Source organism: Mirounga leonina, unplaced genomic scaffold, assembly GCF_011800145.1.
Source record: "Mirounga leonina isolate KUSES-001 unplaced genomic scaffold, KU_Mleo_1.0 Mir_129, whole genome shotgun sequence".
Taxonomy (NCBI): domain Eukaryota; kingdom Metazoa; phylum Chordata; class Mammalia; order Carnivora; family Phocidae; genus Mirounga; species Mirounga leonina.
The window spans coordinates 11,158,728-11,174,945 of NW_023270323.1; the positions used below are offsets into that span (position 1 = coordinate 11,158,728).

General features: G+C 35.9%; 1 protein-coding gene across 8 annotated transcripts in view; it reads right to left on the bottom strand.

The window, feature by feature from the left end:
* Positions 1 to 16,218, bottom strand: part of PTPN13 (protein tyrosine phosphatase non-receptor type 13) — a 208,497-nt gene that overhangs the window by 34,885 nt on the left and 157,394 nt on the right. For 4 of the 8 annotated variants that reach the window (XM_035004583.1, XM_035004585.1, XM_035004588.1 and 1 more), the window contains 8 exons: positions 12,820 to 13,283; positions 11,633 to 11,779; positions 10,324 to 10,417; positions 9,236 to 9,321; positions 8,394 to 8,553; positions 6,840 to 7,054; positions 6,625 to 6,723; positions 4,201 to 4,562 (listed from right to left, as the gene is read on the bottom strand). In XM_035004583.1, coding sequence (XP_034860474.1) covers positions 4,201 to 4,562; positions 6,625 to 6,723; positions 6,840 to 7,054; positions 8,394 to 8,553; positions 9,236 to 9,321; positions 10,324 to 10,417; positions 11,633 to 11,779; positions 12,820 to 13,283 — 1,627 coding nt within the window. The remainder of the gene's footprint in view (positions 1 to 4,200; positions 4,563 to 6,624; positions 6,724 to 6,839; positions 7,055 to 8,393; positions 8,554 to 9,235; positions 9,322 to 10,323; positions 10,418 to 11,632; positions 11,780 to 12,819; positions 13,284 to 16,218) is intronic. The other 4 variants (XM_035004584.1, XM_035004586.1, XM_035004590.1 and 1 more) reach the window with 2 other exon arrangements.

Genomic DNA, 16,218 nt, shown 5'->3' on the forward strand with positions numbered 1-16,218 from the left:
TCTCAGAGGAAGAAGAAAGAGAGAGAGGGGCAGAAGGTATAATGGAGCAAATTATAGCAGAGAACTTCCCTAATTTGGGGAAGGAAACAGGCATCAAAATCCAGGAGGCACAGAGAACCCACCTCGAAATCAATAAACATAGGTCAACACCCCAACATCTAATAGTAAAACTTACGAGTCTCAGAGACAAAAAGAAAATCCTGAAAGCAGCTTGGGACAAGAGATCTATAACCTACAATGGTAGAAACATTAGTTTGGCAGCAGACCTATCCACAGAGACCTGGCAGGCCAGAAAGGACTGGCATGTTATATTCAGAGCACTAAACGAGAAAAATATGCAGCCAAGAATACTTTATCCAGCTAGGCTGTCACTGAAAATAGAAGGAGAGATAAAAAGCTTCCAGGACAAACAAAAACTAAAAGAATTTGCAAACACAAAACCAACGCTACAGGAAATGTTGAAAGGGGTCCTCTAAGCAAGGAGAGAGCCTAAAAGTAACATAGACCAGAAAGGAACAGAGACAATATACAATAACAGTCACTTTACAGCCAATACAATGGCACTAAATTCATATCATTCAATAGTTACCCTGAATGTAAATGGGGCTAAATGCCCCAATCAAAAGACATAGGCTATCAGATTGGATAAAAAAAACAAGACCCATCAATATGCTGTCTGCAAGAGACGCATTTTAGACCCAAAGACTCCCCCAGATTGAAAGTGAAGGGTGGAAAACCATTTACCATGCTAATGGGCAGGAAAAGAAAGCTGGGGTTGTAATCCTTATATCAGACAAATTAGATTTTAAACCAAAGACTGTATTAAGAGATGAAGAAGGACACTATATCATACTTAAAGGGTCTATCCAACAAGAAGATCTAACAATTGTAAATATCTATGCCCCTAATATGGGAGCAGCCAATTATATAAGGCAGTTAATAACAAAAGCAAAGAAACACATTGACAACAATACAATAATAGTGGGGGACTTTAACACCCCCCTCACTGAAATGGACAGATCATCTAAGCAAAAGATCAACAAGGAAATAAAAACTTTAAATGACACACTGGACCAAATGGACTTCAGAGATACATTCGGAACATTCCATCCCAAAGCAAGAGAATACACATTCTTCTCTAGTGCCCATGGAACATTCTCCAGAATAGATCACATCCTAGGTCACAAATCAGGTCTCAACAAGTACCAAAAGACTGGGATCATTCCCTGCATATTTTCAGACCACAATGCTTTGAAACTAGAACTCATTCACAAGAGGAAAGTCGGAAAGAACTCAAATACATGGAGGCTAAACAGCATCCTACTAAAGAATGAATGGGTCAACCAGGAAATTAAAGAAGAATTTAAAAAATTCATGAAACCAAAGAAAATGAAAACACAACTGTTCAAAATCTTTGGGATGCAGCAAAGGCAGTCCTAAGAGGAAAGTATATAGCAATAAAAGTCTTTCTACAAAACCTAACACTACACCTAAAGGAGCTGTAGAAAGAACAGCAAATAAAGCCTAAATCCAGCAGGAGAAGAGAAATAATAAAGATTAGAGCAGAAATCAATGAAATAGAAACCAAAAGAACAGTAGAACAGATCAACAAAACTAGGAGCTGGTTCTTTGAAAGAATTAATAAGATTGATAAACCCCTGGCCAGACTTATCAAAAAGAAAAGAGAAAGGACCCAAATAAATAAAATCATGAATGAAAGAGGAGAGATCAAAACCAACACCAGAGAAATACAAACAATTATAAGAACATATTATGACCAACTATATGCCAGCAAATTAGATAATCTGGAGGAAATGGATACATTCCTAGAGATGTATAAACTACCAAAACTGAACCAGGATGAAATAAAAAACCTGAGCAGACCTATGACCACTAAGGAAATTGAAGCAGTAATCAAAAATCTCCCCAAAAACAAGAGCCCAGGGCCAGATGGCTTCCCAGGGGAATTCTACCAAACATTTAAAGAAGAATTAACACCTATTCTTTCTGAAACCGTTCCAAAAAATAGAAATGGAAGGAAAACTTCCAAACTCATTTTATGAGGCCAGCATTACCTTGATCCCAAAATCAGACAAAGATTCCATCAAAAAGGAGAATTACAGACCAATATCCCTGATGAACATGGATGCAAAAATTCTCACCAAAATACTAGCCAATAGGATCCAACAGTACATTAAAAGGATTATTCACCACGACCAAGTGGGATTTACTCCTGGGCTGCAAGGTTGGTTCAACATCTGCAAATCAATGTGATACACAACATTAATAAAAGAAAGAACAAGAACCATATGATCCTCTCAATAGATGCAGAAAAAGCATTTGATAAAGTACAGCATCCTTTCTTGATTAAAACTCTTCAGAGTTTAGGGATAGATGGTACATACCTCAATATCATAAAAGCCATCTATGAAAAACCCACAGCGAATATCATTCTCAATGGGAAAAAACTGAGCGCTTTCCCCCTAAGGTCAGGAACGCGGCAGGGATGTCCACTATCACCACTGTTATTCAACACAGTACTAGAAGTCCTAGCCACAGGAATCAGACAACAAAAAGAAATAAAAGGCATCCGAATCGGCAAAGAAGAAGTCAAACTCTCACTCTCTGCAGATGATATGATACTTTATGTGGAAAACCCAAAAGACTCCACCCCAAAACTGCTAGAATTCATAACAGGGATTCAGTAAAGTGGCAGGATATAAAATCAATGCACAGAAATCAGTTGCATTTCTATACACCAACAAGAAGACAGAAGAAAGAGAAATTAAGGAGTCGATCCCATTTACAGTTGCACCCAAAACCATAAGATACCTAGGAATAAATCTAACCAAAGAGGCAAAGAATCTGTACTCAGAAAACTATAAAATCCTCATGAAAGAAATTGAGGAAGACACAAAGAAGTGGAAAAACGTTCCCTGCTCATGGATTGGAAGAACAAATATTGTGAAGATGTCAATGCTACCTAGAGTAATCTACACATTTAATGCAATCCCTATCAAAATACCATCCACTTTTTTCAAAGAAATGGAACAAATTAATCCTAAAATTTGTATGGAACCAGAAAAGACCCCTAATAGCCAGAGGAATGTTGAAAAAGAAAAGCAAAGCTGGTGGCATCACAATTCCGGACTTCAAGCTCTATTACAAAGCTGTAATCACCAAGACAGTATGGTACTGGCACAAAGACAGACACATAGATCAATGGAACAGAATAGAGAGCCCAGAAATGGACCCTCAACTGTATGGTCAACTAATCTTCAACAAAGCAGGAAAGAATGTCCAGTGGAAAAAAGACAGTCTCTTCAACAAATGGTGTTGGGAAAACAAACCATGAGAGACTATGGACTCTGAGAAACAAACTGAGGGTTCTAGAGGGGAGGGGGGTGGGGGGGGATGGGTTAGCCTGGTGATGGGTATTTAAGAGGGCAAGTATTGAATGGCGCACTGGGTGTTATACGCAAACAACCATGGAAAAGTACATCAAAACCTAATGATGTAATGTATGGTGATTAATACAACATAATAAAATAAAATTTAAAAAAAATTGTAAAAAAAAAAAAAAAAGAATACAAGTCTTATTTCTGTGGTTATTTTGGATGATAAAATGGGGAAAAAACCCCAAACACCCAAGACCTTGAACAAATATGGTTGCACCTGGATATACATAAAGATGTAACCAAATAATAAAATGTATGAATAACTGTTAGAGGTATAAATGTAGTCTTTCTTTTTTTTTTTTTGCCTTTATGCTTTCAATCATCTTTCCCCATCTTCTGCAGTTTTATATCTTATCTTTTTAAACTCTCTGTCTCTTCCTTCCCAATGACTTCCCTTTATGTTTGTACTCCCTACTCTTTTGCCCATCACTATCTAAACAGGTCTCTTCTCTCTCTTTTAAGTAATATGAATGATGATGAAATGCAAACAACTTTCCCAATTTCAACTAAATATGCTCAGGAGATCAGCAAATCTCAGGTCAAAAGGCTAGAGCGCTTACTGGTTTGCTAACTAACACTGTCAGTCACAATAACTAGGTATCTAATATAGTCATCATCTCCCTGATCACTGTGAAGTTCATTTACACATAGACATATTTCATCCTTAGAGAAATGTAGGTTGCTACTCCCATTACTCACAATAACCAGTTGCTTTGAGTGCTACATATAATATTGACAATACCTGTCCTCAAGTTCTGCTTTACTGGGTATTTTCTGAGGATAGTAAAACATGGTACAAATGGCATCTTCTTTACTCTTAGATGTTTCATGTTGACTTTGTGCCTGTGATCCCATATTGTTTAGAGTCTGATGCAAAGATGAACTCCAGCTCCTCTTTGGTATCTTTGCTGGAGCTTTCACCAAGTCTTCTCCACTCCCACTACTGTCACTGTAACTGTCTCTCCTGGATGGGGATGTGCATTGTTTCTTGCTTTTGTCATACATTTCATTTTCATCTGAGCTGGTGCCTTGCTCCACACATGCTGGTTGAGAGGAGTCTTTGGTGTTGTTTGGAAGTACTTGTGCTGGAGAGTGCAGTGGGGTCTGTAATGCACACATTGAAAGAGATCAGAGTGTGACAACTTATATTAACTTAGAACACTTAATTGAGTGGCCCCTGGGTGGCTCAGTCGGTTAAGTGTCTGGTGTCGGCTCAGGTTGTGATCCTGGGTTCCTGGGATCAAGCTCTGAGTTGGGCTCCCAGCTCAGCGGGGAGTCTGCTTCTGCCCCTCCCTCTGCTTGTGTGCTCTCTCTCTCACCCAAATAAACAAATAAAATCTTAAAAAAAACCCACTTAATTGAAAAGGAACATGCTGAACAGCACTTTTTATTAAAATATGCAATTATATTTTGACAATAAAGGTAATTTATGCTCATTAGAGAGAAAAACCATATATAAATATAACTGTTAATATTACATGACTTATACTATATATTGTACTTTGTATCCTACTTTTTTTTGAAGATTTTATTTTTAAGTACTCTCTACACCCAATGTGGGGCTCAAACTCCCGACCTAGAGATCAAGAGTCACATGCTCCACCGATTGAGCCAGCCAGGCACCCCTGTAACTTACTTTCAAATTTAGGTTTCTATCATTAATATTTTCTGAAGTCCTTAAATATGCTTTGAAAAAAAACTGCATAAAACTGTGTAATGATCCCACAGATGGCTATACCTTTCATTTATTTCAGAATTCTTTTATTTTACAGAGAACTGTATCTAACTTTTACTGTTAATAGAAATCCAGAGATTTTTTTTTTTTTTTAAGATCTTATTTATTTATTTGACAGAGAGAGACACAGCGAGAGAGGGAACACAAGCAGAGGGAGTGTGAGAGGGAGAAACAGGCCTCCTGCTGAGCAGGGAGCCTGATGCGGTGCTTGATCCCAGGACCCTGGGATCATGACCTGAGCCGAAGGCAGATGCTTAACGACTGAGCCACCCAGGTGCCCCAGAGATTCTTTGTATGGACATTTTCACCTCAGTTTCTCATTATTTCCTTGTAATTTTCTATTTTTTAAAAGATTTTATTAATTTATTTGAGAGAGAGAGACAGAGACAGAGACAGAGATAGCGACAGAGAGCACAAATGGGACGAAGAGGGAGAATTAGGCTTCCCGCCAAGCAGGGAGTCTGATGCGGGGCTTGATCCCAGGACACTGGAATCATGACCTGAGCTGAAGGTAGCCAGCCGGCTCAACTGACTGAGCCACCCAGGTGCTCCTCCTTGTAATTTTCTATTTAATAATCAGCCCATAGGATGTTCTTAAAGGCCTTGTTAAATATTTCCAGATTGCTTTCCAGAAAGATTGTATCAATTTACATACTCATTAAGAGAGTTCCATTCAGTTCTTCCTACCTGGTGCCCAAAATCAATGTATTCTCATAAAATGCTGTTTATAATACACCTTCAGAAACGATGCTTTCCTATTAATGTCCTAACACTACCCCCCTCCCTGATATAAAAGCCAAAGTTTCTGGGGCTAGACACTCCTGCCTTTCATACCCAGGGGTCATGTTTATTTTTAATGGAATACCCTTTTAAGTAGACAGGACAAAAGTTGTCTTTCTTCAATTATATTATTGTTCATCTACGTATGGATGTAATTTATAAATAACCATTAGAATAGATTTTGGATCCTTTAGCTGTTTCTCTGACATAAGAAAGGGAAATGGACAAGCATATTGCTTACTCTGTAATTTCCGCTATTAAAAATAAGGGCAAAAATTCTTAAATAATTTTCATTTTTATCTAAACTAGCTCAGAATGAGAATTATGCTTCCCAGTTTGGCTCAATGAAGAAATGGACAAAAGGGTTTTGTAACCATTATTTTGTATCTTTCCCTTTCTAATTCTGCTTAGAAAACAAACTCCTAAAATACTAGAATTCTAGAAGTGGAAAGGAGAGATAAGAAAGTGAATTGAATTACTTTATATTACAAATGTAGAATATACTCAGAGGCTACATGACCCACACAAAATTCCTAGCTAAAGAATAAAGTAGGATGAAACCCAGAAGATCAATCAATGATGAAACCACTACAGCTGAATTAATCACTCAATTGCTATTCTATAAAAATATAGACTTCTCACAGGTCTCACCAAAAGAGCAGGGTCAATTTCCGGTAGCATACCAGGTGAAGGTCTACAGAGCAGCAAGGATACTTCTGGAGATGTTCCCCTGAGAGCAGATATGACTTCCTAGGGGTACCATGAATGATAAATGAAGATACAGTTAAGTCAGTATTATGAAATCATTACAAAAGGCCAATCCATCTCATTATTAAAAGTGCTACATTTAACACCTAGGGGCTCACCTGCTGAGATAGTCCTTTCAAGGAGGCTCCATTCACTTTCAAGATAACATCTCCCACATCAATTTTTCCACTTTCTGCTGCTGGCTGTCCAGGAAAGAGCTTTTTAACCCTTACGATGCTGGCATTCATTTGTTCAGGAATCAGACTGTCGTCTCGAGAAAAACTGAATCCTAGACCTGAGCTATTTTTAAACAATTTTACCTCAAACGTATTCTCTGGAGAGGAAAAAAAAAAGATATAAAAAAATTAAATATTCTTAACATGCTATGTTAAGATGAACATATGAACATACAAACATATATACTTTTAGACACATCTTCAAAAGCCCATTTTCTCAGAAAATGTACAGCTTTATAGGCACTTACTGTACTTTTATTCTGTATTCAAATCCAACCTCACACTCTCTGTCATTAAGAAAACAATAAACTAAGCTGCATGAACTAAGCTACTTGAACAGGAGAGGGTTTTGATATCAAGGTTCTGAAAATAAAATTATGCTTTAATCCCATGTATTTTAAAAGACCGCAGAATAACATAAAAAAAGAGAAAAATCTGGGAAAGGAGAATGAAGGAAATAGGGAGAGATGGTAAGAAGAGCAGAACAAATGTTAGAGAAGGGTAGAGGAAAGTAAGTTGACATTCTAATGTTTTAGTGAGGCATACTTTACTCCAGTAAACTTCAATGGCATTATAAAGAAATTCTCATCAACAAAAGAAACTGAAAGACTAATAACCAGAAAAGAATGAAAAAACACATTTAAAGGAGTGATAGAAAAAATAAAGAATATCAGGCAGTGAGATAAAGTGAGTACGCTAATTTTATTTTCATAATCAGATAAAATAATACAGGCTTGGCTATTTTTTCTCCTTATTTTTTTGACTAATTCAGAGGTACTAACATTTGGCAATCAAATAAGGATTTAAAATAAAAGACAAAACAATGACTATATACCACCACCATCATTTATAAAGTAAAGGACATTTATGTCCCTAAAAATGAGATAAATGGAATCTCAGAATAAAGGGTACTTTTGTATTAGGAACACTTTAGCCTTTTGAAAAACTCAGTACTACATCATTCTTAATTTTCTTATTTTACAACCAAGTAGTGGTATGTCTAAGGGCTTGCAAAATTTTTAAGAAAGACCACTACTTGGGAACTATGAGGTGAATTTCTGCCTAAGGTTAGCCTGACAAATCCATAAAATTAAACCAAAATAAGGAAAATGTTAAGAGTCAAGGTTTCACGTGGATTTAAAGTCATTCTCAGCAATTATTTATATTTATTTCTTCCCTTGAAAATTTCATTTGAATTTTGCACTATTAGGTGGCCATAATTTGCTTTATGCATGACTTCATTATCCAAGGTCTTTCAAACTCTAAGAGGTACAAATATGTGTCTTAAAAAAAAATTGGTATAGTGCTCCATCAGATTATTTACAGTTGACAAGAGTAATGAGACTCAGGTGTGAATTATGATCCAATATATAAAAATTAAATTTTGAGTAAGTCAGTAAGAAGTTAAAGTGAGATGACAGTCTCTCAAGGCCTGACCTTCAGTGACAAAGCTGTAGTCTTTGACATGAGTCATTTTCTTCATTTTTTCTGGGGCTTGACCTTGGGCATCTGGATCTGGAAGGGTGCACTGTGGGGTCATGGGGACATGTTCTTTGGATGCTGGAGACTGCCCCTTTTCTAGTAACAGATGAACCACCTGGACAAATGGAATAGCACTTCATTAAGAAGAATTATAAGAAAGTAGATAAGTTTTTAGGACTTTGTAGAGTTGATGGTATAAAATCATTTACAGTAATTACTTGGTCCACCAAAATATAGGTAGAGGAAGAAAAAAATAAAATAACAAAGCAAGGGATTGAAAATTTCAAAATGAAGGGTTTTTTTTTTGGTCTCTCCCTCTGCCCCTCCCTTGCTTTCTCTCTCTTAAAAAAAAATTTCTCTTCTAGAATATAAACATATTATAGGAAATTTGGGCACTAGAATAAAATCACCACTATAATACAGACCATTATAAATAAATTGGTAAACTTCAGAAAATAATTTAGCCTTTGAGCTGAAAAATGACTAGAAGTGAAAATCACTAGATATTTGTAGATATTTACAAAAAATTTTAAAAATTCAATCTCCATCCTTTCTCCTGTCAGATCTGGTAATATTAGGGCTAAATGTGATATAGAAAGCCAAGTTTCCTCAGTGAAAAACCTGTCATAATCCTTGCTTGCCAATTTGAAGGAAAAGAAAATACCAGAACATTTACGTCAGTCAGGCTTGGTTTCTTGACTAACAAATTTGGAGACCTCAGTGAGACAGATATTATTCACACATTATTATGTTCTTCTAACATATCTTAAAAGGTTGGTATAATGAGCTGTTATTACCTGTCCTGTATTTCTCAGTGTTTCCACAGCTTGCTTATGGGTAGCTCCTTCCAGACTAACTCCGTTGACAGCAAGGACACGATCACCTATAAAATTAAGCAGTAATTTTGGAAAAAAGCAAATGATAAGATAAAGATTCTATATGCTTTTTAATATCTTGTGGTATTGTTCTATATTATTTTTTTTTAAAGATTTTATTTATTTATTTGAGACAGAGAGAATGAGAGACAGAGAGCATGAGAGGGAGGAGGGTCAGAGGGAGAAGCAGACTCCCTGCTCAGCAGGGAGCCTGATGCGGGACTCGATCCCAGGACTCCAGGATCATGACCTGAGCCGAAGGCAGTCGCTTAACCAACTGAGCCACCCAGGCGCCCTGTTTTATATTAATTTATTTGAGGACAGATTCAGACAAATTCTGGACAAACTCATGTATCTACTTTCTTTTCAAATTCTATGATCAATCTTAAATAAAATTTTGAACAAGATATTGTATGTATTATAGAATCTATGTAAATCATGGAAAAAGATAAACTGACTACAAATGTAGAGAGATTGGAGAGAATTAACCTAGTTAGTTTTTATTAAAAATGTAGATGTCAGTGTTTTTACAAGGGCACTATTCCTTTCCCATTTTCTGGCAATTTGCTTCTTAGAAAGTACAAAACACGAAATAAAACACTGTCAAGATATTTTCTGATACTAGAGAATAGGCTGCAAAGAAGTTTCTGGAATGACATCAGGGAGTTTTTTAATGCTTTAGTCTTAAAATAATGCTTTAGTCTTTAAAAAAAATATGTTCTGGGTGCCTGGGTGGCTCAGATGGTTAAGCGTCTGCCTTTGGCTCAGGTCATGATCCCAGGGTCCTGGGATTGAGCCCCGCATCGGGCTCCCTGCTCGGCGGGGAGCCTGCTTCTCCCTCTGCCCCCCCCCCCCGTCTCTTATGAGTAAGTAAACAAAATCTTTAAAAAAAAAAAGTTCTTATTTTATATTATGAATATTTGAAGGTCTCTATCAACTTTGTAATTTCTTATTTATTTGTTGAAGTAATAATCCTATGTATAATTCCTGTACACACACAAACACTCTACCTTTGTGAATTCTACCATCGGACTCAGCTGCTCCCTTGGGAATAACGGCTTTCACATAAATGCCACCATGTCGGACACTGGTATTCACACCTCCCTAAGTGGAAAAAGGCAAATAAAATAACATTTTGTCATATGGAAAATTTCACACTCCATCTTTCAAATCTGAGACCTAGAAAGCAGGAAGTTCATCAGCCAAAGCTGCAACACATCAGCACATGCAATTAATTCAAAACCCAAGAATATTTCTAGCCAAGTTTTCCAAATGTAAAACAGTTACTCTAGAAAAACTCTTTACTCAGAAAACAACATGCCAGACCTTGACTATATGAATCGCTCTCCCTTTCTAAGTCTACACCATGCATTATGAGCAAGCAGAAAACAAAATCCATCTATGCGAAATTAGTATGAGAACATGACTGTCAGGAAAAAACAGCATATAGAATAATTTACTTCAGATCATATTTGCTAAACTGCAACTTGCAAATCTATGAGTCAAGGAACTTTTTTTTTCATTTTAAAAGGCTTTGGTAGGTTAGTTTTGTTACACTGTAAATGAGATCTAATTGAGTAGATTCTCTATCTCTTGTGGATGCACAGCTTTTATTTCCCTTCACAAAATGAAGATAATAAAATTCTAAAGAAGTCAAGGGCAAGAGGTAAAGAGTTACAATATTTTTAAAAGTGCTTGAAAATTAGGTTTTCTTTTTGACCTCTATGTTAATAGTGCTATTTCTACCATGTTTTAAAATGGCTTTTCCTAACTAACAATATCCTTCAAATGTCATAAATGATAATGTTACAATTTAGAATTAATAGAATAGAATTCTAAAGTATTTTCATCAAGTAGCCTATGCTCGTATTTTAAGACTGTAAAAGCATGTATGTTCCTTGGGAACCTCTAAGTTTAATATAGTAGTCATGTTTACAATTAAGATATATTATGGAGAGAAAGGGCATGTAAATATATATTAGAATTTATTTATGATATAGGTTAAAATATATTATTCGATGCTCACGCAGAAATGTCAAATGTATGCAAAACATACTTATTAATTTTGTATTTTTTTAGTCTTGTATTCAGATTAAGCACTATGAAATCTATGGGGTTTAAATAAGAAGCATTTGTCTAATTTCTTTTAAACCACAGGAAAAATCATTAGCACACGTTTTTTAAAAAAGTTTTAAGATGTAATTTAATTTTTAATTTGGGAAATATTTGACAGGTTTCCCTTTTGAAGCAAAATAATTAAATTAATAAATTGGCATATAATAGGCTGCTGGAAATGGAGAAGAGAAAACATTTGAAAACCTTGTCAAACAGTACCGTGACACTTATCCCCAAGCTGTTATCATTTTTAGCCAGTTCAACCTCAAAGATATCTCCAGGTTTAGGAGGTGATGAAGGAAAAGTTTTAAAATTCATTTTGTTGGATGTATTCATTGAGGAGGAAGATTCCTTAACAAAGAAAAACAAACAAAAGGATTTCTTGTTAGAGTCAAAATGAATTACTACTGGAAGATCAGTATGTGTTTTTTGGAAAAATTAAGGAAAAGCAAGATATTAAGGGATAGAGTAAATTCAAAGATCATGAGGGCTGGAAGCCATCTCAGAGATCACCTAATCCAATGCCTTTATAGTTGATGGTTGAGGAAATTGAGGTCTAGAGATTAAAGGGCTTGCTTCAGGTCAAACAGCTAGATAAGGCAGAGGGAAGCCCAGAGCCCAGTTCAAATCTGGCTTTTACATAATCCTTGTCCAATGTTTTTTATGCTCCCACATTTAGAAAGTATTTCTATTTCCTTTAAAAATCAATATATATCAAGTAGCAGCTTTCAACTGGGACCTCTAAGATGATTAGGCCTCATGTTTACTTTGCTTATATTTACAAATCCAATATAAACACAGGCACAACAGCTTAGCCCCATTTGTAAGGGCACAACCCTCTTATGAGGAATGTTGGTTCCTCGGGGAATAAATAGCTTAAGGTTCTTTTCTGAATCCACTTGTGAGTATGAGTTTACATTTATATCATTTCTAGGAAATGAGCAATTTTGTATGTTGTTGTTCTTATTATTTTCATATGTTCAGAACTTCACAAGAATTTGGGCTATCAACAGTAAAGTCACCTGCCCATTATACGAACTATTTAGGAACAACTTTTTCAGATATTAAATTCTCTTATTAATATAAACATTAAGTATGCAAGACATAACTTGTAGAAAATAATCATAACCTGATTATTCATTCCTTTCTGTAACCAGGTTGCAAATTTCCAGAATGATAGCCATTTTAGAGTTAGTATTCAAAGCTGCTAATTTGTCTGAAAGTTAGCATCAAATGCAGTAGCAGTTAGTAACCCAGTACATAAAGTATTCCTCCTTTCCAGAATAACATAAGCAGTTTATAGTAGATTATTCTGCTCTGTAATATATTTGCTGTTGTTTGCTTTATTAAATGAAAAGAAAAAAACCCCAGAGATTCAAATTAAACTATGCCTTTTTTGGTGTATGATGATCCTGACTGCTGGAATAAGTAGCTTCATCCATGTCTGAATCTCCACGGTCAGAGTAATCTGTTGCATCAGAAGTGCCTGTTTTTTTAGTTTTGCTTCGATTACTGTCAGTAGAAGTCCTCCTCTTCTCAGTGGTCTTGGATATCACGGAAGGGGAAGGGCTGCCGTGCTGTGATTCCCGCCAGGTTCGGTCACCTACAGGGCTGGCAAAGAAACCATTGACCTGGCTCTGGGACAAGCTGGCGCTTTCAGTCCTGGAATCCTGAGAACTCAGGCTTCCTTCCCGCATGCCCCCAGACAGCCCAAAGGAGCTCTCTGAGATGTGCCTTGCGGTACCATGTGGCCAGCAGTGATCTACGGAAGAATCTATAGCACTGTCTTGAAGGAAGGAAGCTTTCTTCATGTAGTTTTTCATGCCATTGGCAATGTGCACAGGAGTAGAAGGCCCTAGAAGTCAAAATCCATCAAGGAGAATAACAGGTTAGTGACACACATGCTGTGCTTACATACTTGCAGAGTCTTTCGTAATGACTGTGGGAAGATTTTACACAGGGTAACATATTCACAACACCTGATCCAGGGCCTGGAGCCAAAATGAGGACCCGACAAATGCGGCAGGTGCTTTCTGTTTCCTTTGCCCCCTCTTTTGGTCATTCCTGTTGCATCTTCTATAAAAATGCATACCCCCCTGCCTTAACTCCCCATTTCCATTCTCCAATACCTATTTCAAATGAGTCTCCTCTGTGAAGACTTTCTCGATTCCCTCACTAGAAATAATTTGAGTCACCAAAACTCCTTGATCCTTATTTAATGGTTATTTATTTACTTATTTTATATTATCCTTCCAGAATGCATTTTTTGGACTCCAAATAATTATGAAGGCAACTCCAAATTCCTTATAAATACAGTTCTTATCAAGAGCCATTTAAAGCTTTCCTAAGAAAGACACAAATCATAAATTTCAGTAAAAAAATTACAGATGCAAATTTATAAGAAGAAAAGTTTTATGTTAGCAAGTGAAACCAAGGAAAACTTAAAAGAGGAACGAGCAACTGGAGAGAAAATATTTGCAAAAATAACAAAAAATAATCAAAGAGTTAACATCCCTAATAAAGAGTTTTTCTTTTTTTTTTTTTTAAATATTTTATTTATTTATTTATTTGACAGAGAGAGAGAGTGAGAGCACAAGCCAGGAGACAGAGGGAGAAGCAGGTTCCTCGCTGAGCGGGGAGCCCGACATGGGACTAGATCCCAGGACCCTGGGATCATGACCCGATCCGAAGGCAGCCGCTCAACCAACTGAGCCACTCAGGCGCCCCCTAATAAAGAGTTTCTAAAAGCTAGTAAGAAAGAGATTTAAAACTCCTGTGCAACAATTTCCAGTAGACTGGAAATTCAGAGTGAAATACAGTTAATAAATATATGAAAAGACATTCTCATGTTGCTCAGGGATGTGCAGTTTAATGTAGTTTTCTACCTCTGTGGCTGACAAAAATGAGAATGACTGTTAATTTTTCACACCACTGCTGGTGTGAGAACACTGTCACATCTACGTGGCTGACTACACTTTAGTAAAACTTGGGCAAATAGATAGCACTTGTCGAAAATTTAAATATGCATATGCAACCTACTTCTAGGTAGCGAACCTCTAGGAATATGTACATTTTCCAATGGTATACATATAAGAGTATTTGTTGGAGCTACATTTGTAAAAGAAGTATAGCTAAACTGGATATACAATAAAAGAAAAACATTAAATTTTGATACACCCATGACATGAAATACAATGCCACATGCAAAAGGTGTATATTCATGGATGTTCAGAATATAGAGTATGCAACTTGCAAACTGGTATTTAGATTATAAAAAAATAACTGCATTTTTAGTTTAAAAAAAGTGTATGTGTGTGTGTGTGTGTGTGTGTACACATACAGGCAGTATTTATTTTTCCAAAAATTTCTCTCTAATATACATAAAGTGACATAGACACCAAAGAGTTTCCCTAGAAAATGGGGTAAGAGGCCTTTTACTTTTTACCTCATTGATTTCTGTATAAATTAGATTTATTTTAACAAACTAGTATGTATTCTATAACTTTAAAAACATTAGTAAACATAAAGAAAAATAAAAGCCTTCCTCTTCAGTGGCTGATACTTGAGAGGGATAAGCCTAACGTACCTACTGGTAATGTTCTAGGTTCTCTGAGTTTTATTTCAAGTTACATTACAGTATAGCTACACATATGGTAAGATTAATCTAGCTTTCTGAAGAAAAAGTGTCACAGAACTATACTTCAACATCATACTTTTAACTTTTATTGAGAATGAATAGTAAAAAAATAAAATAACCACATGAAATTCTGCTGAAAAGAAAAGCTTTATTGGTCCCTACACTAGGTAAAGTTTCTCTGCTAAATGCTCTCGGTACCTTGGACTTCTTAACATTTATCATAATTACAATGAAACATTTGTTTAGTTAGTTGTTCTAACTAATATTTGTCTCCCCTGACAAAGTGTAAGTCCCATGAGGGTAGAGTTTCTGTGTCCTGCACATCAAAGACATTCAGTAACTATTTGTTGAACAAATGAATGCATTTTCTATAAAATATCTATTGAAAAGAAAATCAAGATGGGAGTCCCTTAGAGGTTTATTTAGAGGGAAAATGAGTTTCTTCTGAATTCATATGCTTCTTTTGCTAAAAAAGGGTGAATAAAATAACCCTTCTTTGGTTTTGTTTGGTTCTTGGCTGCTTGAATAGTTCTGAGTATGCTACATTTTCAAATGTAATCAGCTTCCTTTGCCTAAGATGATTGGACTACAATTAGATTATAAGGCTCTTTTTGGGCAGTGATGGTGTTTTCTATTTGCCCTGTTTGTTCAAGTAACAAGTACTGAAAATATTATTTATATATGTACATATTCTTTATACACACACACATACATATTTAGTGAATAAAAGAAACCATAGTCAAAATAACTCCTCTGTATACAATGTAAGAAAGTTTTCTGTCACAACATACTGTATGAAATGTTTGTTTTTTGTTTCTATTGTATCATAATTGTCTGAAATTATACCAAAAATTCACTATCTAAACTTGTTTTTCAGGTAATATTGAACTATTCTTTTACATATTTCTCTGTATCTTTGGGATGAAGGTAACTTGCACATAATTAGCACTAGAATGTTTTTGAAAAGTGCTGTTAATAATGACAGCTAAAACTCACATTTAAGTGCTTAATAGGTACCAGGCAATGTGCTAATTCTTTACATGTATTATCTCATTTAATTTTCAAAACCTGTAAGATAAGCACTTCTGTATTCACCATCTGATATATGAGTATATTGAGGCTTAGCAAGTTCAAGGATTTCCTCAGGGTGTAC